Source organism: Chaetodon trifascialis, chromosome 5 (genome assembly GCF_039877785.1).
Source record: "Chaetodon trifascialis isolate fChaTrf1 chromosome 5, fChaTrf1.hap1, whole genome shotgun sequence".
Lineage (NCBI taxonomy): Eukaryota > Metazoa > Chordata > Actinopteri > Chaetodontiformes > Chaetodontidae > Chaetodon > Chaetodon trifascialis.
The window spans coordinates 9,654,510-9,676,904 of record NC_092060.1 but is presented as its reverse complement, the minus strand read 5'-3'; the positions used below and the strand labels follow the sequence as shown (position 1 = coordinate 9,676,904).

At 43.2% G+C, this 22,395-nt stretch overlaps 2 protein-coding genes across 3 annotated transcripts in view; one reads left to right on the top strand and one right to left on the bottom strand.

The window, feature by feature from the left end:
- The first annotated feature begins 299 nt into the window (after window positions 1–299).
- LOC139331386 (transmembrane protein 271) lies at window positions 300–1,954 on the top strand. The gene has a single exon (XM_070962836.1). The coding sequence runs from the start codon at window positions 800–802 to the stop codon at window positions 1,589–1,591; it is 792 nt and encodes a 263-aa protein (XP_070818937.1). The 5' UTR covers window positions 300–799; the 3' UTR covers window positions 1,592–1,954.
- A 14,235-nt stretch (window positions 1,955–16,189) lies between these two features.
- Window positions 16,190–22,395, bottom strand: part of pigg (phosphatidylinositol glycan anchor biosynthesis class G (EMM blood group)) — a 55,294-nt gene continuing 49,088 nt past the window's right edge. For both annotated transcript variants that reach the window (XM_070962440.1, XM_070962441.1), the window contains 2 exons: window positions 21,778–21,941; window positions 16,190–17,513 (listed from right to left, as the gene is read on the bottom strand). In XM_070962440.1, the coding sequence (XP_070818541.1) occupies window positions 17,291–17,513; window positions 21,778–21,941 (387 nt within the window). In that variant the 3' untranslated portion in view covers window positions 16,190–17,290. The remainder of the gene's footprint in view (window positions 17,514–21,777; window positions 21,942–22,395) is intronic.

The following is a 22,395-nucleotide window of genomic DNA, read 5'->3' as shown; positions in this document are numbered from 1 at the left end:
GTAGAGATTAAAATTAACCAAAACCCCTCTTATCCGCCTTTTACTAGCAGGAAAACAATTTAGCACCAGCGCAAATTAAATTCATTGACTAACAGTTACTGCTACCAAGTGACTTTACTACGAGGCTGGGGGCTTTAAAGGTGTGCAAAGAAATTAATGTTCCTGAAAGCCAGTGATTTCTGTTCCTGCTGGCGTTTGTTTTCTCGATCACCAGCCAAAAGTCGTTTACCCACCGTTTCATTTAACGCCCCGTCGGAGTAAAGTCACTACGGGCCACTTGAGGCACATTTAAAGACCCTGTAGGAGTGTTGCAGTGATTCTGGAGGCCTGTGGGTCATTGGTCATTGGTCCACAGGACCCTCAAACATCTCCGGCTCAAGCAGCCGCCTCCTTCTCTGCCACAAAAACGCCACACACCATTCAATCCGACGACTTGGCGGACTGCGGATGCGACTCTCTCTTCAGGAGCAGAAAAAAAGGAAAAACTTTTGGTCAGGAGAGTGCTTCAACAACGGTTATGTGACCAGGGGTAAAGTGATCATTGCTTGTGTATGGATTATCGATAGGCCTGCTGTAAGTGCAAAAGGAACCCGTCTTGGCATTAGTTATTTATATATTCCTGTAAAGCGGCGGGGATGCGAGAGAGACGCCACAGCGGCGAGGATCGCCCGCTCTGAACCGGAGGAGTCACCGGCAGATGATGTCCCAATGTGAGAGTGCTTCCAGAGGAGACGAAGGAGAGGACGAAGGAGGATGAAGAAGGGGGGAGAGGGATCGAGAGCGGCAGAGGTGGAATATAATGAAGTTGAGTGGGAAAGGACTGTGCGCCGTCTTCTCCAGCACCCTCCTCTTCGTGTGCGCCCTGAGCGAAGTTGTCGTTGGATTAAGATGCGTCTCGTTGGGATCTACGGTGAGAGCGCATTTCCACCTCGGCGCCGCGGCCGGGGCTTTCTACTCCGGGCTACTTGTGGGAGTCGGGCAGGTCCTGCTGGGCTCCGCGCTGCTCTTGTGCATGGACAAGCCCGGCTGCAGGAATTTCTTTCTCATCGGTGTTGTGGTCTTCTTGTTGGGGGTCCTCACCGCCTTCTCCGGCGCGGTGGTGGACGGGGACACCGCTTCTCTGGTGGAGAGGAAATATTCCCATTACTGCTTCCACTCTTTGGTTGTGAACCCTGCCTGCGAGCAGCTGAGGGATTACCAGCGGAGTCTGGTCATCTCCACTGTTCTCAGCACCTTGGAGTGCGTCCTCGGGCTCATCAACCTGGTGGTCATCAAAAGGTACAAAACAGCACAGTTTTCTAGGAGCCGACAGTCTCAGCGGCAGCGCGCCGGCGGGATCATCTTCAGCGAGGAGCGGGACTGCTCCTCGGCGGATTTCCAGCCGGTGTCTTACATCAATTTGGGTGTTTTTAATGTCTTCGATGAGACAGGTGCAGAAGTGCAGTGCGGGGGACACCCGTCCATCGAGCTGCCGGGATACTCACCCACGGACCCGGAGCTCAATCACTGCTTCCCTTTCTCCTACCCGCTCCCCAGTGAACTGCCGCCCGCATACGAAGACATTTTCCCCGCCGAGGCATGCAACACATAGCCGCTCTGGAGCAGCGCTCTCCTCTGCTGTGACAATCAGTGACTTTGTGCTTAAACAGTCCCCCTCTTCTCCTCCTCTTCCGACACCCCCCAACAAAAACCAGTAAGTTGCACAGGGGGACAACAGCAGTGGATTTTAATTCATTCCTTCTCATTCTGATATTTCATTACATCTGCCTGGTAGCTTATATTGTGCATCACCAGTCAGACTGATGTAGACGAACAGATCAAAGTGATACAGGCCCAGGCAGTGCAGGCACATTAAGGCTCATAACAGCTTGTTAGTATAACAAAGGCAGAGTTTGTGTTTTGAATGTTTGCTGTTAATATTTTTACTTGTGAATAAAAAGTGTATTCAACCTCACCTGACGTCAATCAAGCTGCCGCCAGTATAGCTTTTGGATATCCTGTGGATGCTGTGGTCAATCTGAACTTCATTTTCAAGGGTTCAGCCAGCTTCTTCTGGTGCAGTGTAGCTCAACAGCTGAACCTTTTTATTTTGTATAAAAATCAAGAGCCACCTTTAGTGTGTAAGCAGTTATTTTAAACTCCATAGGTCATCATCATCTTGCCATAATGCTGACAAAAGACAGCATCTTACGCTCTGTGTGGTTCCACTTTAAAGGCACACTGCAGTGATTTACCATTTCATTTTCATAAAGTTGAAGGTGGACTCAAACGAGACAAATGTTAAAAGGAGTGTTCAAAACTGAAGTATCAGAGGGCAAAATACCCTGACTTTCCCCGGAGTCGGTCTCTAAAACACTAGCCTTTTTCATAACACTGCCCTTGCCTGGTAAACATCTTTTAAACTCCACATCCTCAGTTTTTAATGCAGGCTTTCTGTTGCAAATTTGTTGTCTCTAAGTTCAAGCTGAGATAAGCCTTATGGCATCACTATGACATCATCACAGTGATTTTTTAGGACACTTTTGAAGCCCCCCTCCACTGCCACAAAACATTACATACCTTTTTCTCCAGGGTGAGTAGCACATCTCATGATGAGTAAAGTAAACTTGATGTATAAAATTGGTGGAGTGCATCTTTAAGGCTCTGTTCTGTTCTGTGGAAATCACCCAACAGATCAAAGATAAGCCTGTGAAATTGGTAATATTCATATTACTGTTATCAACCGTAATGAGTATGCGGGGTATCAGAGCTAACAGAGGGTCTGTCTGAGCCTGAATGCACCATTTGCTTTAAAGTAGCAGGAGGGTAATGATACAAAATCCCTCATTTCTTGGGTCTTTTCATGCACTCTCAGATGTAGCAGGCTGTCCAGATATGATACAGAGTGAAGGTGGTCCCACACTGTTTCCAAAGGATTGAAACCACGCAGCACTGCTTCCCATATTGTTCCATTTGACGTGACGTGAAGTCACTTCGACACTCGACCACACACAAATAAACACATCAGCTCTCACCACAGATCCTCCCAGGTCCATCAAAACCTTTTCAGCCTCACTGTTACTAATTTCACTGAACAGCTAGAACAGTGACAGAAAAAAATAAATAAATGAAAAAAATAGATTTGGCTGTCATCATAATGCACCCACCTTCAGACAACGCTTCTCTGTGGTAAATTAAATTAAAGTGGTCCCTTTCCCTCAAATTAAAGGCCTCCAATGAGCACCCGTGGCCGAATATTTCTCCAGAGGTACTTTGAGAGAAAAACTTTAAGGAGTGCTGTACTGGCTCAGTGTAATGATCCCCCTCTTATCCTTTTCAAGCCATGTGATGATGCTTTCCACTCACTCATTCCACTTGGGCTGGGCTTTGCGTGCCAGAGCTGAATGCATGGTAGACAAGAAAAAGGAAAAAAACAAAACAAAACAAAAACCCTGTTCTTCTCTTTCTTCTAGCATTACAAACCAGTAAAAAATACAGCCATAACCCGAGATTAACTCAGCAACCGACCGGAGAACAAAAGAGGTCTTCAGGGAGCTGCTGTCCTAAAAGTTTCATGAAGGGGTGTCCAAAGAAAGATGCAAACAAAGCTAACAGTAAGGGCTCTATAAAAGTCACCTGCTGTGGTTGTGCATCAGCACTATCCACTGACAGAGAGCCAGAGCAGAAAACAAGACTTTAGGTTCAAATAAGGTGGCTGCCCCTGCCAGCAGCCCCTCTTCAGCCTGGAGCGCAGACGCCCAGGTCAGCAGTATCACACCAATCTTCGAGAGCGAGCTGGCCTGCGTAGGTCTCAGGTGGTCTGCTGCGTCTTGTTTTTTGGCTTTTATTCTTGGTTAAATGAATTTTTCAGCAGGACAATAGATAGATAGGTTTCCGTTTTTTTTTTAGAGAAAGCATCCGAGAACGTTTCCTGCCTTCTTTTGTAGCTCTTTACACCTTGAAATGAAGTAAAATGTCATGTTTTTTAAAGACCATCATTCAGGGAGCTGGTGCAGTGAAGCAGTGCTGCTCCTACTGCATATTTTTATATGCATGGTGCTTGTTACTCGCAAAAAATGGTCCGACATTCAATAACTGAAGTCAAAATAAGATGGCAAGTCTCTAAGGTAGAAAGCATCATTTGGCTTTACTCGACTGCCTGTGAATGTGGTCTTTAGGGGACTTAATGTGGTGTAAATAAAGCTAAAATTTAGATGGTGGAATAAAGTATAGATGAAACTCCAGTCTGTGACGGCACTGTGATCCTCCTTATTGAATCACTGGAACTTGAGCACTGGCTTTGTTTGCACTGAGAGTTATTGGACTGAAGATATTTTCCATTTTCTAATTGATTGTCTGGTTAAGGAAAGACTAAGATTTCATATATTTCCAGCATGCACAGGGTCTCTTTACATATGGAATAATAAAAAAAAAATGTCCAGAACATTTTCTGGCTGCCAGTCAAATTGTGCATAAACCTCATCACAAATTGTGGATAAATTGCTGATTATTTCTTCAAGCTTAGGATGACTCATGCAGATGCCCAGACTAACATTTTCTGACATTTGCTGCTAAAATCTTTTGCATTGATAATATGGGGAGGCTGTTTGGCAGATTTAAAACGATGAGGTAAAAGTTTCTTAAACAAGAGAACAATAGATTTTAGTTGAACTACTGATTTAGTGAAGACTGAGCAGTGTTCAGGCTCCTATTAGGATCAATGTTGGCAGCATTGTTCTATCAGCTGGCTGTATCAGGCCCAATTATGTCACTTTTAACAACATACTGTAGTCATCACAACGGGCTGGGTCACGCAGTTTGGAAGCCATCGATCTAAAACAACAGTCCAGTTTTCTATGGCATTATATTTGTTTTGGACATTTTGAGAACACTTAAAGGTTGTTCTTAAAGGAAGCACACATCAATTATACATGTATATGTACAGAAATGAAGAATAGTTAACTTCGGCCAACAACAATCATATTCAATATTGAAAAATATATAATCATTTCCAAAGTATGCTAGGAGGTATTTAATGATCATTTCTAACTCATATTGGTGCCAAGTAACTAAGTTCATTTAATGTGCTTTAGTAAATATTTGAGATATTTGAACTTTATCTCCATTTCATACCACCATACCATACTTCTTCTCCACTACAATTCAGAGGGTAATTACAAAAAACATATGATGAGCTTATAAAATTTGATATGTTATTACAGATTTAACTACTCAGTAGTATATGAAAGACTTACACCTTGACCAACAGTAACAGTAAAATTATACTTCCACCTGAAAGCATCAGTGAAAATAGTCCAGTACGGAACAGAGAACAGCCATGTGTGCAATTCTTTATTTTAATGCCATTAACTCAAAGTAACAAAGCTCCTTTTCTTGTGATAACGGCTTAAATTACCTTGTTATCTTGAGAAAACAAAAGGCCAATTTATGGAGACAATGAGATCATTTATCAAGAGAAAACAACTTCATGAGATTGATAAGAGTGCACCATGACATGCACACACTGCTCTGTGAGGACGTTTAAAAAAAAAAAAGTCATATGAACATCTTATGAACCTTTGTTTTTTCCTGTAAGAATATTTCCCCTCGTGATTTGATATGATGGATAGCTGCTGTCAGGGTACGCTCACATCTAGCAGTCAACTTAAAGGACACTCCTGATCACTGATAAACATTACAAGTAATAAGAGGAAGCAGCCTTTTTTTCTTTTTTTATGATAATGAGGTAAATTAACCTGTTATTAACTTATTTCGTTCTCCGATATAATAGAGTAGCATTCACATCTAATTTTTATAATTTCATATTTTCTAATTTTTTCAGGCACATCTGCTACTAAATGTAAAATATTTAAGGACACGGTTTAAGTTCAGTTTTTGAATTCGTCTTTTAACTACATGAATAACCATAAAACCGTGGGTGTGTAAGTGGCAGTTATCAAGCTAGCTCAGTTAGCTACAGTAACATACGGTTTGTCTTGCAGAAGTTAGCGAGCTAGCTCGGGGAACTCAAGACCACAAACTAATAAAGTACAGATGAATTTCCAAATACAGTTTGATAAATGTTCATTCATTAGGCTTGTAACCAAAACTGTACAGATGACTTATGTGTGGCTGTGATGTTTCTCTCAGTGCTTCACTAGAAACTGCCAATCCTGTTAGCAATCCCACTGGAGACAACATGGCTAATGAGAAATGACTTAATCCATTTTCTTCTTTTGTCTGACATTGTGACACACGAACGCTCTGTCATGTTGGGCAGAAAGGAATTAAAGAGAGTGCAAATGAGTACAAATGAGTAATTTTGTGTGCTAATGTGGCTATTAACAAACACTCAAGTGCATTTATTGAGCAAAAGACTTATTTTGTTTGCTTAAATTAAACTCTTTTGCAGCACAATAATTTATCTTCCTCTTTATACGTTTCGCACCAAAAACCTGAGAAAATATCCAGCTACAAAGGGACTCGCTTTAGTCTGACTCATTTTATCCAGCAGGTCTCACAATGCTGCTGTGTTTAAATATCAGCTCCATCAGACGTAATGATGAAGTGACAAAGTGCATTCACCCTTACAAGTCGAAGAGAGAGAGATTAACTTTCTAAAAGTCACCACAGTGGAAGCAGTTTGTAACCTGCTGTCTATCGTGACAAATGCATCTCTGCTCCGCGGTTGTTAACAAATGTCACCTGTCTGGTCACTGGAAAGAAAATGTAAGCTTACACAGTAAATCTAATCTGTATTTATCCGGGGACGATGACTGAGCCTGGATGCTACTTGCCAGCAATTCACACTCAAGCTGACACTTTCCCATTGAGGCCGGATAGTAGTGGCACGTCTCCATGGGATTTGACCCGGTGACTTTTCTGGTCACACGCCTGCTTCTGCAAGACAAAATCCACCTTCATACATCTGAAATCTTCACAATTCTAACAGAAAGGGTGTGTGTGTGTGTTTTATCGCGCTTTAAACGCTAATGTAACGTCAAAACTGCTGTAAAATGCCATCGACAGGGTTTAGCTGGAAGTAATTATCTCCATTAATGTATGACCTGCGCCTTAGATGGCTCATGGTGTCCTTTCCAGCACATGCTGTTGCTTCAGAGGAATAATGAGTAATTGCACATTTAGAAAAGCAAAGACATGTCAGGTTGTAACGTATAGGGCAGTCTATTATCTTAAGATCAGTGTTCTCTGCGGTCCGGAGGTTTTTCTTTCCTGGTGGCAGATCCTTTGTTGGATAGCGGCACTGCATTAGTGTAATGACAGCCTCCAGCTCTGGTCACGCAAAGTAAAAAGCGCTGACTTGCATCTCAAAGTTCTTCACTCGGAGGAATATAAGGGAGGGTTTCTGCACAAGTGATTACACTGCAGATATTTGGATGAGTGATGTACATGGACAGGAGCGTACCGCCGGGGTGAGCTGACAGAGCCTCGAGCCCAGGAAGGGACATCGTCATCGGTGCTACTTGCGACAATTAACTCATTAACAAGTGTAATAACTTTTTAAATGTGCTAGGACCAGTTTTGTGGCTGCTCATGCAGAGAAAATAATAGTTGTGCTGCTGAGAGAAACACTGGCACAAAGGACTCATTCTGCATTACATTTTTCTCCCCATCTGCATACTTGTCCAAATGTATGTCAAGGACAAAACTGCTGGCAAAACTTATGGAAATAAAAATCAATACCCCCTAAAAGCCTTTCATTAGAAACATATCCATTTGACTGTGTGCAGCTGCCAGAGAAAGTTGTGTCTGGAAAAGCTCCAGTGGCTTTTAAAAGCCAACACTGGGCCTTTCCTGACAAAAATGTGGTTCGCTACCTAAGTGTGAGCTTCTGAGCCATTAGACTTGTGCCAATCTCTGAAAAACTTGATTCTTTTTCATACGCTCTTTGAAGATTCGGGTTTTTCTTCTGCAGGAGCAAGAGTGTTAGAGCCCTTGTTCTGACTGAATGCACAATGAGCAAAAAATTTTAAATAAAAACCCCTCCGACGAGGCGCCCATTGCAGGGGCTTCAGAATCATTTAGCGGCAGAACTACGTGCTGTGTGTTCACATTATTGGCAGATAATAGTGAATTTGTAGCTTGATGTGCTGGAATGACAATCAAAGCCACTTGTGCTTGAGATTCAGCCCACGAGGGAGCATTCACAGATCACACTGATACTGTATGCTTTGAAACTGTATTATATCAGCATGCACGATGTGGTAGGTGTTACACAGCTCAGAGGAGAAGCCGGCTGTGTGTCTTTCAGCATATCATTATTCCCCGTTAAGCTACATACAAAGTAAACACTTAAACTGATGATGAGAGCAGCAACTGAAGCTGAAGATGTGTTAATACTAATGTGAAAGTGCCACATGTCAAAGATGACAAAACAAACAATTCTTAGTCCACTTATGAGCTTTTTCTGCAGAACTTTCTGCAGATGGGATTTGCTCATGGAGATGCATTTGTTGATAAGTGAGCTCAGGGGCTGGATCGATTTCTACTGCTGCAACGATTTTCATTATGGATTAATCCGAATATTGCTTTAATTATTTATTCTATGAAATATTACTAAACAGGGAACATTATTTGCCAATGAATTTACTGACTGATTTAACCAGCTGTTTCAGGTCTAAAGAGTTAAAGCATAGCACCTCTGTCTCGTCTGTATCGGCTTGTGAGCATGAAAGTTCATTCTTGACCAAACAATCCCAACTCAAGCTCCACTTACAGAAGTTGCTTTTTCTGGGGGTTTAAACCACATCACATGGACTCTATCTGCTGGTGACGAAAAACAACATGATCAGAACAACTTGGACCAGAATTCATAAAAGTCTGATGAAATCACGTTGGTGAGAAAACTCTGAAACGGATGAAGACCATGTGGTCGTTTGGACAAACTACTATTTCCAGAGTCAAAAAGGAGCTTTAATGCTTCAGTCAAAGGCAGTTTACTAGTTAAAACAGCAATAAGTACGCTTCGTCAGCTTGAGTGCAGAAGTTGGTACTGCAGCTTGTTGATGAGGTTGTTGATCAGTATCAGTTTGCATGGGAAAGAAACCTCCTGAACTACAGAAAGAGCCTCTGTTGTAAACATGTGATGTTATTGTTTGTATCGCTCGCAGGCTACTGTACTTCAAAGACTTTTTATAAAAGGAGACAAAGTTCGATTGACCTCCTGCTGGTCGCCCAGAACGGGTCATGGATGACTTAAAAGTACTTTGATAACCGACTTGGGCTTATCACTGACCTGCAGCTGAATTTGTGGATTACACTCGACTCATCTCACATGGCGGCCTGCTGAATTAATACTTAATGAATGCTTTCCCCACTGTTGCTATTTAATCATCTTTAAAACTGAGTACATGTCCATTTGATGCACCATTTGCCAGAGAGGTGGTTTACATTATAGCTAAATCCCAGCTAAGTTCATCTACCTCCTAAAATAGAAAATTACACTGTTAATGGGACGCTGAGTGCCACAATTCTCACCTGAAACTTCTCCAAGAGAGACACTGACATATCATTATGAGTATGGAGTTATCATATAAATCCCAGGAAGTGTCAACACATCCTGACATTCAAGGTGGAGTAAAAATACCCAATTTTCAGATTTTCAGGTCAGTGCCACTTTCAGATTTTTGCAGTGACTTGGACACATAATCAGACCTTGAAAAGTCTAATGGAGTGTATTAACCAATGAAAGGCTCTCAATGCAGGCGGTGAAATGCAGCTCACGACGGGTAAACAAGCAGCTTCTCCACTGCTGTGTAAGTCAAGCCAGTAGTAATTTTATGCAAACAGCAAGTGTTTCCCTCCAGGCTTCTTAACAAGTGAGCAGAGTTTTAGTGTGCTGGATTCCTCTCAGTAGCTTGGAACAGAAAGTGTGGCAGAGATGCAGTGAAGGGAGAAGGGGAACCCTGGCAGCGTCTGCAGCCACAGAGTGAGTCGTGTGTCAATCAATAGCTCCTGCAGTGGCTGTTTTCAGAGGGAGCCTGCTCTAAACTTGCAATAACCTCTTTGGCTTGCTGCCATTTGCCACTTAGCAGACAACTCCTGGAGCATCAAAAGAGCGAAGTGCTGCAGCTGAGGTAAGGTCGCTTTCACAGGGAAAGCTCCGACTCAAAGGCACAACTTCAATTTACTCCTCCAGCTGCTCTACTCCTGTAATTAGCTGTGCATTTTCTGGTGGACAGCCAGACATGGCTAGTCCTGACTTCACATGAGCAATGAGGCGCACATACAAATCAACATGCTTCAGATATGTATTCCAACAGCATATACATGCTGAGGAGGCGCAAAGTGCTGATTAATTTATGACAGCACAATTTATGCTCTTTCACATGCACACAAACAGGCACCTGATGATGTAAAGAGGCATCACGCTGTAATGGTCAGAACTGTCATTTCACACATTCTGTTTGGCTTCACAAGAGCAAAAATCCTGCTATCGCTTTTATTTCTTTTCGACATCAATGACGGATTATCTTGATTGTTCAGCTGTATCTTAAACCTGCACTGACTGATTTTAGCAGGAAAAAACCTATTAGCAAACAGTTGCTAATTTACACTATCAGCAGATTGGGAGCAACATAAGCATTTAGAGTGGTGTTTCTGGCCACTTGACGAATGCACATCCAATATTCACTTTCCTTTTAGATACCTGTCTGCTCAAACTGAAACTGAATCAAGACAGTAAAGTTGTGGTCGGTAAGACCAAAACAATGATTTAAAGGACACTGGGAGGAACTGCAGGGTCAGCTGATGATATTGATTGTAGCAGCTTTAAACTAAGCTCACCACAGATACATTAATGAGATCAAGCTAATTTTAACATAGTGGCTTTGAAAATCCCTAATATGATGTGTAGTCAGGGGATCTTTGGGAGAGGTTTACAGTTCAGAATGGGAGGCTGGATTTTATGGATGACATAGTGAAAGCTGTTGTGAAGCCAAAAATGTGTTTATGCCTCACATCAGCTCCTCTAAGAACAAGCAGGTGTGCAGAAAATAAATGATCCTATCAAAGAACAAAAAGGACAAAAATGATTATTTACCTTTTTTCATGCAATCAAAGAAAGAAACTCCAACAATGTGAAGCCACAGAAGCACCTCTGAAACCAAACTCCTCGATACAGACTGGACATTTTCCTTTTCCAGAGCTGCCTGGGGTAAAAAGTGCGAGCCAGATGTCTCATGAGCCACCAGAGTGGGCCATGTTTAAAGCCTCCACTGCTGAGGCAGCTGTTCAGTGGACAGAGGGTCCTCTGTACCGGTTGTGATGGACACCAAAAAGACCCAGAGATGGAGGAAGCTGATAAGGTGAGGGAAGAGGCCATTTGGGCTTCGTTAGCCCAGTAAACTCTTGAATCTGCCGATTGGTATTGGCAGGGCAAAGGAACTGCCGCCTCTGTGGCCATGGAAGCAAAAAATACTCAAACTCAGAAGCTCAGAATCAGTTTTGGTTAATTCAACTCTGGCAAACTGTCAGATGCCACAGGAAGCAGGGTTTTGCCCAGGCTTGTCAGAGGAGAGTGAAGTGTGTCATGTTTGGTGACACATGGCTGCAGCTTTGCAGTGAAAGGAACAAGTAGAGGTGGTGTGGGCATCTGATCAGGAAGCCTCATGGACACGTCAAGCTGGGAGGGGGCCCAGGGACTAGATCCAGGACATGCATGAGGAGCTAAATAACCCTTTTAGCCTGTGAACGCCTCAGGATCACCCAGAAGAGCTGGAAGGCATGACTTGGAAGAAGGCCGCCATCGTGAAACAGATCTGAATAAGTGGTGGAAAATAAGTGGATGGATGGAAGACAAACAGCTCATGCAGTAACGCTGTCAGGATACATGTCATGTCAGCTATGGAGCGAGCAAAGACATTCAAATAACAGAACCATCGGCAAAGAAACTTAAGACACTTTTTATAATCAAAACATCAAAAAGGTAAATACAATTGGACAGTTTAAGATCCACAAGGATGGAACATGCAACAAAATGGAAACCGTAAAAAAAAGAAAAATTTGCGTAATTTGTGGATGCTGGCAGAGATCTACATTCAGACATTTTTGAGCAGTTTGCATAAAAAACTAATTGAAAGCAGCTTTTTGCCTGCAACTCTTCTGATTTCAGGGCAATAATACATCTTAAGTGCATCATCACGTTGCAGGCTTTAGGAGAGACTCCCACTCAGAAGTGAACACAGCATGAAATTTGTGGTTCCTTTAATGATGGCATTGAAGTCCAGCTCCTGAAGGCACAAAATAATTATTTAGTAGGTGGATAGCAGATAGCGGAATGATTACTAAATTACCATCCTCCTCCTACTACACTGTACGCGGAGATACGCTAGGTGTGCTTTCACAGATGGTTCCTTCTCCAGTTTTACTAAGTCAGTAGGAAACTTTGACAGGAGAAACTCCAGTGAAAAATACCTCATGTGTCGTCCGTCCTCCAGCAGGCTGGGCCTGCTGACAGATGGCTGACAGACAGTTTAATGGGCAGCTAAAAACCACTAACATTACAGGAAGACCGTGCATGAATTCTTATTAAATCGTCTGCTTAAAGTATGGGAATGTTCAACCAAAACCAAAAGTAGTTGTCGCAGCTGAGAAAGTCACCCAGAAACTGAAGAAAAAGATTGTAGTGTAGTAAATGATTTATTTCATCATTAAGAACATAAATAATGCAAGCGTGAGTCTTGCTAGAAAACGATTTGGGGAAATATGTTATCTGTCACTTTTCATCATTTCACATTTGCTGCACAATTCTAAAATCAGAAGATACAGAAATCACAAGTAAAAAAGGACATCACTTGACACAAGGAGTGGGAAAATACACACACACACACACACACACACACACACACACACACACACACACACACACACACACACACACACACACACACACACACACACACACACAGAAACAGGATGAACTGCAGTTACCATAAAGTACATAAAAACAAGTGGGATGTTACCAGAATAAGCACATATTTCATGTATTAACAGGAAGCACAAAGAGCTGGAAAAGAATCTTGTGAAATAGACAAATGAATGAAGGCTGATGTAAACCTATATTTGCTATACATCTTGATTTGACAGTGATCCAAACTACATTCATTCTTTGTATCAGACCTGAAATAAAAAACTGAATTCAGCTGATGTGTCCACTGGAGGATCATACAAGACACAGTTGCACAGAAAATGCAAAAAAACCTCCACTTTTCATGAGATGTACGACTGTATTACTAACACGTGCTTAAAGCTTTCAACCTTGTGGACGCTACGGTTATTCTGATCCATTTCAGGGGCCCATTGGTGTGAGAAGCTGCTCTGAGGCTTCTTCTAGCACCGGTGCGGTCAGGTTTTACATGAAGCTTCGTGAGGTTTTAAAGAAGAAGAAGAAGAAGAAAAAAGAGAGACCAGCTTAAAAAAACTCCCACCAAACTGACTTTTGTGTTAAACACAAACTACACTCAGCTGACTACAGCTCATATCCACTTCTGTTTCTGGTTTGTTTAGAATGAAAAGACCATGATGAATGAATCTCAAAGGAAAAAACAACAGAAAAAAACCCTTACAGAATCCCAAACTTCATCAACAGAAAACCACAGGAAAGAACAAATCACATTGTTGGCCGCTGGCGGCAAATCTGCTGCCAACACCAAGAAAAACGACCACCATAATGATATTATCAAAGTCTGTGTCCCAAAGTACTTCAGGAGTTTCTCAAACTCCACAGAACCAAAGCGGTGTCACAGGTTTTCATTTCAGTGCATGCCAGCTGAAGAGATGCAGAGGGACGCTGCTCCATCAAACATAATTGATCTTCAGCACTATAAAAACCCACAGAGTCGTCCACAACACCAACAATCTCAGAGCAGAAAATCCATGTCAACAGAGAAAATGAACGGCTGTGCATTTAAAACATTGCAAACAGAGGAAAAACTTACATAATGTTGACAGAGGAAAGTCATACTATGTCATCACAGCCACATAGCGGGCTAACACGACGCCGTGCTGGTGGTTAAAGACATGTTTGGTTTGCGAGCATGTTATGACGGCTGTTACGGCGATGTGAAGCATCTCGCACAGAGCCATCCACATGAGTGATGTAGATTATTATCCGGCTCATAAACTATTTCCATCAGACTTTGAAGTCTGTGTTATTGTTATTCCTGATTCAACTGAAGGGAGGAAAAGGCACTTGACAAAAGTATGCTGTCAATTCAGCTCAGAGCTCAGCTGCTCGTGGCGGAACGTGTCCTGCTTCGGATGCAAACAGCTAACCAGCAGTGATCCTCATGCAGCGCGTGTGCGCGTCTGTGTCGCTGACCCTGTGTATTCAAATGGAAATCCTCTTGTTTGTCTGACTTTTCATATGATGCTCAGGACATTTAAATTCTATTTTCTGTGGGTTCAGTCGCCGCTGAGGTTGCTGTCAAGGTGAGTCACGGCAACCGCCACAACAGCAGCAAAACAAAGTGTGAAGCTCGTCTTGCATCAGACACAATCTAGTCAGAACCACGCTGAACATCAGCATTGCTCCCCCCCCCCCCCCCTTTTCTCGCTTTGGCATCTGCTTCTCTGACGCCTGTGGCAGCTTGGGGGGTGTCAGCGATCTTAGCCTCGGGCGAGGTGCTGTTTCAGGGCAGACAGCTCATCAGGGTGAGTGACAAGTGTTGGGGCGGGAACTTACGATTCACTTTTCTGCCCTGAGGTGAAAAGCTGCACACTGTTAGCTTTAACACTAAATCTTTCAGACGTGGACTTTTTCTGGACAAATCTCACAGGATAATGATGTAAGAACTGCGTGTTATAATCAGGAAGGAGCTTTGAAGTAGTCACACCTCTTCAGTGACATCACAGGAGCCCGAAACTCAAGCGAATAGCTGCTGGAATGAAAGTCTCTGCTCTTACTTTGTGGTGCACCTCTGCATTCAAACACTGCAGTCCTGCATGCTGGAGATGGGAACCTTTTTTTATGAGACATGAACAAATATGTGAGTTTCTGACACAATTATGAGCCTTTTCTTTGATTGTACGTTCAAAATGGAGTCGAAGCAATCAGTGAGATGCTGTGATAATGAAGTGTGCCCCATAAGTACCATGACAGCAACACGCTGTTTGTTCCTTTGGCTCCACACCCTTATTGGTTTGGATGAACGCCAGCTTTCCTTTGCTGGGATTCTCAGGCTGAGAAGTCAAAGAAGTTTACAGGTCTGCAGTGAACTGCTGGACCCTGGAACTCATACGACTTGTACATCCAAATCCTGATGTACATAGAGGAGCTTTCAGCGGGATAAAGAGAGCACGTTAAAAAAAAAAAAAAGGGAATTATGTTCTCGCAGTAGAGCGTCAAGGTCATCCAATGAAAATGATTTTGGCATTTTATTCCAAACTATATCTCCAGTTGAACAAACAATGAGGGAAAGAAAGAAAACAAAGTGAACTTGTTCACATCTTCTTGAAGCTGGAGCAGATGCACGGCTGTTTGTTACACTCAGCTCAGTATTTGCATTTTTCTCCAAACGCCTCTCTGATCGTGAGGATTAAGTGGATAATACGCCACAAAATGCATTTAGGGACACGATTCAACACAGACCTGATAACTAGCTGATTAACTTTTGAATTGTATGCCGGTTCCATCGAGCGTTTCCCTCATGCAGCCTTATGCTGATTTTGTGCCGAACATAACTCGAGCTAAACCCTCATCGAGATGCACTGAAATAAAACAGGTTGAATGTACAAACAGAACAGGGTGTCTGGTGTTCTCGATGCGCAGCAGACCTCTAGTTGACATTACATGCAGTGGAAATGCTTGCCAAGATACTAAAATTGCTACTGAATTAATAAGGTCTCAGTTAGATGTGAAGGAAATAACCAAAAATGATAATCTGCACTCCATAACACACCATGATATCTCCTGTCTGTTCCTGGCTCACTTCAGTGCGAGCACTTTAATGAGCTGTGAACTGACTGGCAGGTTGAAACACTGGCTGGATGTCAGAGGTTGTTGTAGCCTTTTTGAGTTTAAATCATGGGAATCAGATAATTAATGCATTGAAAATTATGAAAAAAATCAGGTCAGTTAAAGATTTCCGATGTTAGAAAGAAGGCCCACAGTTCTGTCTCATGTGACATTCAAATATTTAAAAAGCTTTGTGTTTGTGCTTAAAAACCTGAACCCAAAACCTGTCAGACAGATATCTGGAGCGGCTTTGTGTCGCCGTCCCCAGTAAACGGAAGGTTAAATACTTCAGAGAGTGAAACAGAACAGGAAAAAACAGATTACATAACATTTCAGCGGCATATTGAAAATGTTCTGAAGAGAAACAAATGTCTTCGAAACTCCCACACTGAACCCTCCTGCACCTCCTCGTTACACCTACACAGGTGTTTTCACTCACGCTGCCTGATTAGACGTCTCCTCAGGACTGTGTGGGCAGCCACAGACTCCCTTTGTTGTACCTGTTCGGCCAGGACAACTTGAACCTTCATAATTAGTCCGCAGATCTTTTTTCACAGTTTGACCTGTCACAGCAGGACGAGCACAAATGCCACCGATGGCCTTAACAACAGCTCTGTTTTATCAAGTGTGCTGGTGAGCCGAGACAGTGAAAGGATATGGAAAACACCAGGACCCTGAAAGTGCAGCAGCGAAATGGAATTCAGCCATCATTCGTCTTATCATTAACACCTGTGCTTTCCTCCTGCGACACATCAGAATGTGCTCTGTGACAAAGACCTGTCCACTCTGCTGAGCTCATGTAACTCACAGCATTGCTCGGCTGAACTGCAACCTACAAGTCCTAATAAGCCAGAGTGAGTGAAAAGCCCTGTGAGGGTGCAGGTCTTTGCTGTGCTACTATCAAAAGAGTTCAGCTCCATAAGAACCCAAACATCACATTCACACTCTAACTACACGCTGCTCTCCCATTTAAGTCAAAGTAGCTCACTGTACACACGTCCCTGAGGTAATATACAGCATGTAAAAACACTTATTTCTCTTTTATTCATCTGCAAGCATTTCGTCCTTGGAAAGAAAGGGATATTTAAATAGACTGCTCAAAAATACATCAGAAGTGCATTCTCAAATTATTCTTTTTGCAAACCAGAGTCCAGAGGAAGGACGCTTTCTGAAGCACCTACTCACCTACTATGAACGGATCAGTATAGTACAGAGTGAGGGTAAGTGTACTGTAGTGTGTATCAGTCTGAACGTCTCACACACACTATTAAGAGACTGTGTCCGACCCCTTGACTTAAAGCAATCCTTCAAGGGAAGACGTGCATCCATGGCTCCCTAAGACTTACTGGAACTGTGGCTTTGCTCCATCGTGTTGAAGAAGAGACAGACTCCTGCGGTCAGCAGCAGGTGCATGGACTCGTACAGTAATTTGGGGGAAAAGACGCTCCATATGAAGAGATGGTACCGCAGAGCAGTTACCAGCACAATGTAGGCTGCAGCTGGCACAGACCTCAGCAGGGCCAAACAGTAGCAGCCATGGCTGAGTGCAACCGGGCTCCTGCGGAGAGGAAAAGGATTCATCAGAGAGGAGGAAAGCACTGCAGAGAGCAAAGCAGGCGACTCTTTGCTGCGAATAATAGGTAAAAATGCCCTGTAGAGCCACACAGAGAAGGGTTTTTTGTGCACCAAGGTCACCCTACGCTGCAATCCGTTTTCTATATGACTATGTCACATTAGTAAAGCTGCAGGTTGCTGGATGGTTCGTAATGAAGGCTGCATTCTCACTGTTTTTACCCAACACTTGTAACAAGGACAAGAGTCTGATCCAATTATCTTCTCATAATAATAGGGATTGCTGGCAAATTGTGATAAAGAAGTTAATGACTTTAAAAGCTGCATGATTGGAGGAGCGCTGCAGATGATGTAAACACAAACACACACGGAGACTCGTGTGCACACTCGGCTTCATCTCTGATGCATTGAAACACATGCGTGAATTAGCGCAGGGATCTTGTTCATTCAAACAGGCAGAGTCCCAGCTGAGGGGGAGGAACTTCAAGCCTTTTCCCAAGACAAGAGAAGTAGGAGACATGGGAAGGAGTCCAGTTTGGAGGTGGAAAAATCATAAGACCAACACACGCACACACACACACACACACACACACACACACACACACACACACACACACACACACACACACACACACACACACACACACACACACACACACACACACACACACACACACACACACACACACACAGTTGATTTTTATGAAGATCTGCATTGGCACAAATGCATCAAACACACTTGAATAATGAGCTTCAATACTATGGCACACAGGAAAAGACAAAGTTCTGCTTTTGTTGCTGTGCTGCCCTCAGAGTCAATGACATTTGTTTAAACAATAGTAACTAGCAACACCTGTGTGCTAATAATCCAGTTTTCTATATGTGGGGGTGGGGGACTCATCAGGGACAGATTCAAAAAAGAACGGGCAAAATTGACGCGGCAGAGGCTGAGATATCCCGTCTCTTACTCGCTGGTATGGGTCCGGCTCCAGAAAGTCCGGATCCTACGCCTCCCGTAATGCCACTGATTATGGTATTTTGTTAAATCCTCCCTGCCTGGTGAGTGCCCAGGTCTTTCAAATGCCAAGGCCTTGCCAGGTTTGTATTGCAGGCTTTCTGTTATGAATGTGTAGTCTTCAAACCCAAGCTGAGATAACCCTGATGATCCTTTCAGAGCCACAGAGGACGTTAAAGAACAGTTTTCACAGACTGAGTCATACTCTGCATGACAAGCGAACTGAACCGAACGTCTGCTTTAACACAGTTATCCGGTTACTTATTTGACATGCCCTGTGTGTTCACATATGACTGGTGATACTGTTTATATTCACCGTGTCTTTTCCCTCCAAACACGAGGCAGAGCTAAAGTGTTCGAACTGGAGCCTCTGAGTCTGATTGCTTGTGTTGTCGTGATGAACCCATCGGTAAATCTGTGACAAGCGAAGTGGAAGTGACCTCAGATGAAGACAAATGATGTTGGTGAGTATGATAGCATGGGAACTTAAAGGAAAATAACGAGTCAACGCTCAGTTTGTATAAAAAAGCTGTGCACCAGCAATCAGCGTACTCTAAAGCTTAAGATCTTCAATATATGGTGAAGTCCACACTTTTTAAACAGCTTACATTTAATTCTGTGTCCTACCTCCAAGAGCTACTAAAACATTCATGTGCGACCTCTCAGGTGGGTTACCCAGGTCAGCAGTACCTGCCAGAGACTTCATTCTATCAGTGGAGAAGACGTGAGACATCTGTGGCATCGTCTCCAGTTCACAGTTTTCTAAGTGACTGATGTGATAAAGATAAGCTTGACTTCAGCTCGTTTATCCCGTGTGTGGTTAGAAAAGTGAAAATCCTAAAACCAAATGACAAAGCTAAAGAAAGAAGACTTCTAACACAGAGAAAGATGTATTTTTTTGGTCTTAATTCTTTTTCTGCAGACATAAATGGGAGCTCCCACCACTGGATTCCATCACCAAAACAATGCACTGGATATAAAACCACTTAAGAGCTTACAAACAACCAGATGCACCAAAGATCAGCTGTCAACAAAGGCAATGCAGCTTCTTGGAGATCAAGTGCACAGTGAAAATACAATCACCTGAACATGCTTTTTATCTTTGTATTTATGCCAGAATCTGACTTCTTAGAGATGAAAATAAAGCTGTGTTGATGGGTCTCCTCTGATTGGCCACTTTGAAGGTTTATAGTGATATCATGCGCACTAAAACAATAAAACAGTCTCGTGCAATTATGCAACTGCTTTAACTAGAATTGGAGCGTGTCAGGGGAACCCCGTTGAAAAGCTATTGATCAAAGTCCATTTTCAGTCCCTGTCTTGTGATCGAGCTGCTGATGGGGCAGAATGAATCCTTAATGAGCGACTGTATGAGGCTATTTAAAAGTTTCCCTTGTCACAGTGTCTGAGTAGAACATATTACAGGTGGGGTGTCTGAGGAAAGCCCCCCGCTGTGTATAACAACAACAACAAAGAGACGGCCAGTGCTGTGATGCAGTATGTAAAGTTTACAGGCTGGATTCAGTGTGACGTTAGCTTGAGGGGCATCACAGAGCAGAGTCTCTGCAGCGGCCTCTAGAGGCTGCAGTGTTCACCGCTGCACTCCGTATGAAAAGTGATGAGCAGACCAAACAACATGCAGGCGGTTTGACTATTCAGAGGGTAAAGCCACAGTGAAAGTGGCGAGGCCGCCAGACTCCATCATCACCTCCCATAATGGCCTGCTCGTGGGCTGATCAGTCGTGCCATCAGTCTAAATGGGATTTACTGCATGACTGCGTTGTTGTTGCAGTTTTGGTTCACAAGTGGAACAGATGAATGCATGAGCTGCATCTGAATGAGACTTTTTCAGAGGTAGCAGACATACATTACGCACACGTCTCATAGGTTATGTTGTTATTGGCTACTGTAAAGTTTTGCTACTGTATGTGACATTCTGTCATGCTTCTCGTAGCTGATTTGCTAGCTTACTTAGCTGTGGTGCAGCTTCCATCAGCCTGGCTTCACTTTTCATGAAGAACCCCTCTACTTTTAGTGGGATTAGAGATTTATTTTCCCCTAAATGTGGTGCGACAAGGAAGTTGATGGAGGTCATTACAATCAAGCTGTGTAAATTTTAATATTTCTGCGTTAAAATTTTGGGGCGATGGTGAAAATCTCATGGATGGGGGTCTTGGCAATGTCTTCAAAGGGCCATTTTTACCTCATGGTTATGCTAAATGAAAGGTGGAGAGGTCACAAACATCGCAGTCATTCTCTCATTCTCCTTTAATATCCACATTAAATTTCGTGGCCGGCCAGCCAGGAGCCCTCCTGGACCAAAGTGTCTGATGGACGAAAGGATCGACTTCATCATCCCTGCGCTCTGCTGCGAGCAGCACAAAAATTATAAGATGAGCAGAACTTTTTAATCAGAGACTGTCTGGACTACTGAAATGTTAAACATATCACAATCACATGTGGGATCAAAGATTATTAAGAATATAAATCATGCATGGGTACATACACCCTCTGCAGTCTCATTTCGACGGGACCTTTGTGCTGACTTTTTTTTTTTACATGAAGCAGTGACTTTTTAGCAGAACGCTGCGGTCTTAGATAAATCGTTGCATTTCTGTTACTGACATTTAAATAACGCAGGCGAGTTAAAACAAACACCATCCTCCGTCTGCATTAAAAGAGCATTTTAGTTTTGGCTCCATCAGCAGGGCAGCTGCTGCCCAGCCACAGACCTCATCACTCTGCTCTGTGCAAGGGCGCCATGCTGAGGGGAAGCTGTACTTATTGGCTGCATTCACATGTACATAGCAACCTAGCTGCTGGCCTCTCTCCAGTTAAGGTCTTATGCGGGCTAAGCTGTTTACAAGCATCTTTGATACCCTGCACGCAGGTCTCCTTGTTGCCATGAGTAAAACTATTAACAGAACATCCCGGTGTGTCTGTGCTGTCCCACCCACAGACAGTATTCACAATGAAGAAGTATGAAAAAGAACATCACTCGGATGTAACTGTAATGGTGAAGCTGTGCGGCTGAGCTGGTGCAGATGGTTAAAATAGTAGAAAAAAGTAGTAGAGAGCAGCTGTTTAAATTAAATTCTACCATAGAGATGTATATTTTTGTATCAAATCATACTTTCTATTCTTCATTCCGGTTTAGTTTATTTAATGAGTTCAGTATAGTAACACCCCTGTTTGGACATCAGTGCCACCGAGTGACTTTTAAACTGACACTTACCTGTCTCTCTCGGAGCTGAGGTAGCAGACGAGGTGACATGCCCAGAGCAGGGGCCCGGCGTAAGTGCTCAGGGCCGTTAAGAAGATGGCAGGTGCCTCTACGTAACTTTCCAGCCCAACGAAGCCGACTGAAATGTCGACAGTGGCAATGTTGTTGGAATTGCCCTGCAGGAGCACAAAGAAAGCTTATTTTAGCATCACCATGGGCACAGGAATAACCTACCCTGTATACAGACAAAATGAGCACACAAAGATCTGTGGGTGAAGCTTTGTAAGCATTTCAGAGCTCTAAAGAACTGGCCCTTTGCTTTATCATCATTACTCGGAGCTTCTGGCGACTTCCCATCGGCACAGTTGTTTGTGTTTTCCAGTCCCTGACCAGAGCGGCACACACAGCTTTCTGTCTGGAGCTGGATTCTTGTTAGAGCCACTCAGGCCACTGCGTAAGTGTGCATATGTGCATGAGCCAGCACACACATTTTGTTTTTTTAAAAACAGTCCATTTCCAGTACCTCTGAAAGAAGCCAAATACGCCTGCAGGAAAACTCTGAAAACATGAAACTTTTCAAACCTCGTTCTATTTTCTTTGTTCTTTGTTCAGAAGTTTCATCTCAAGCTT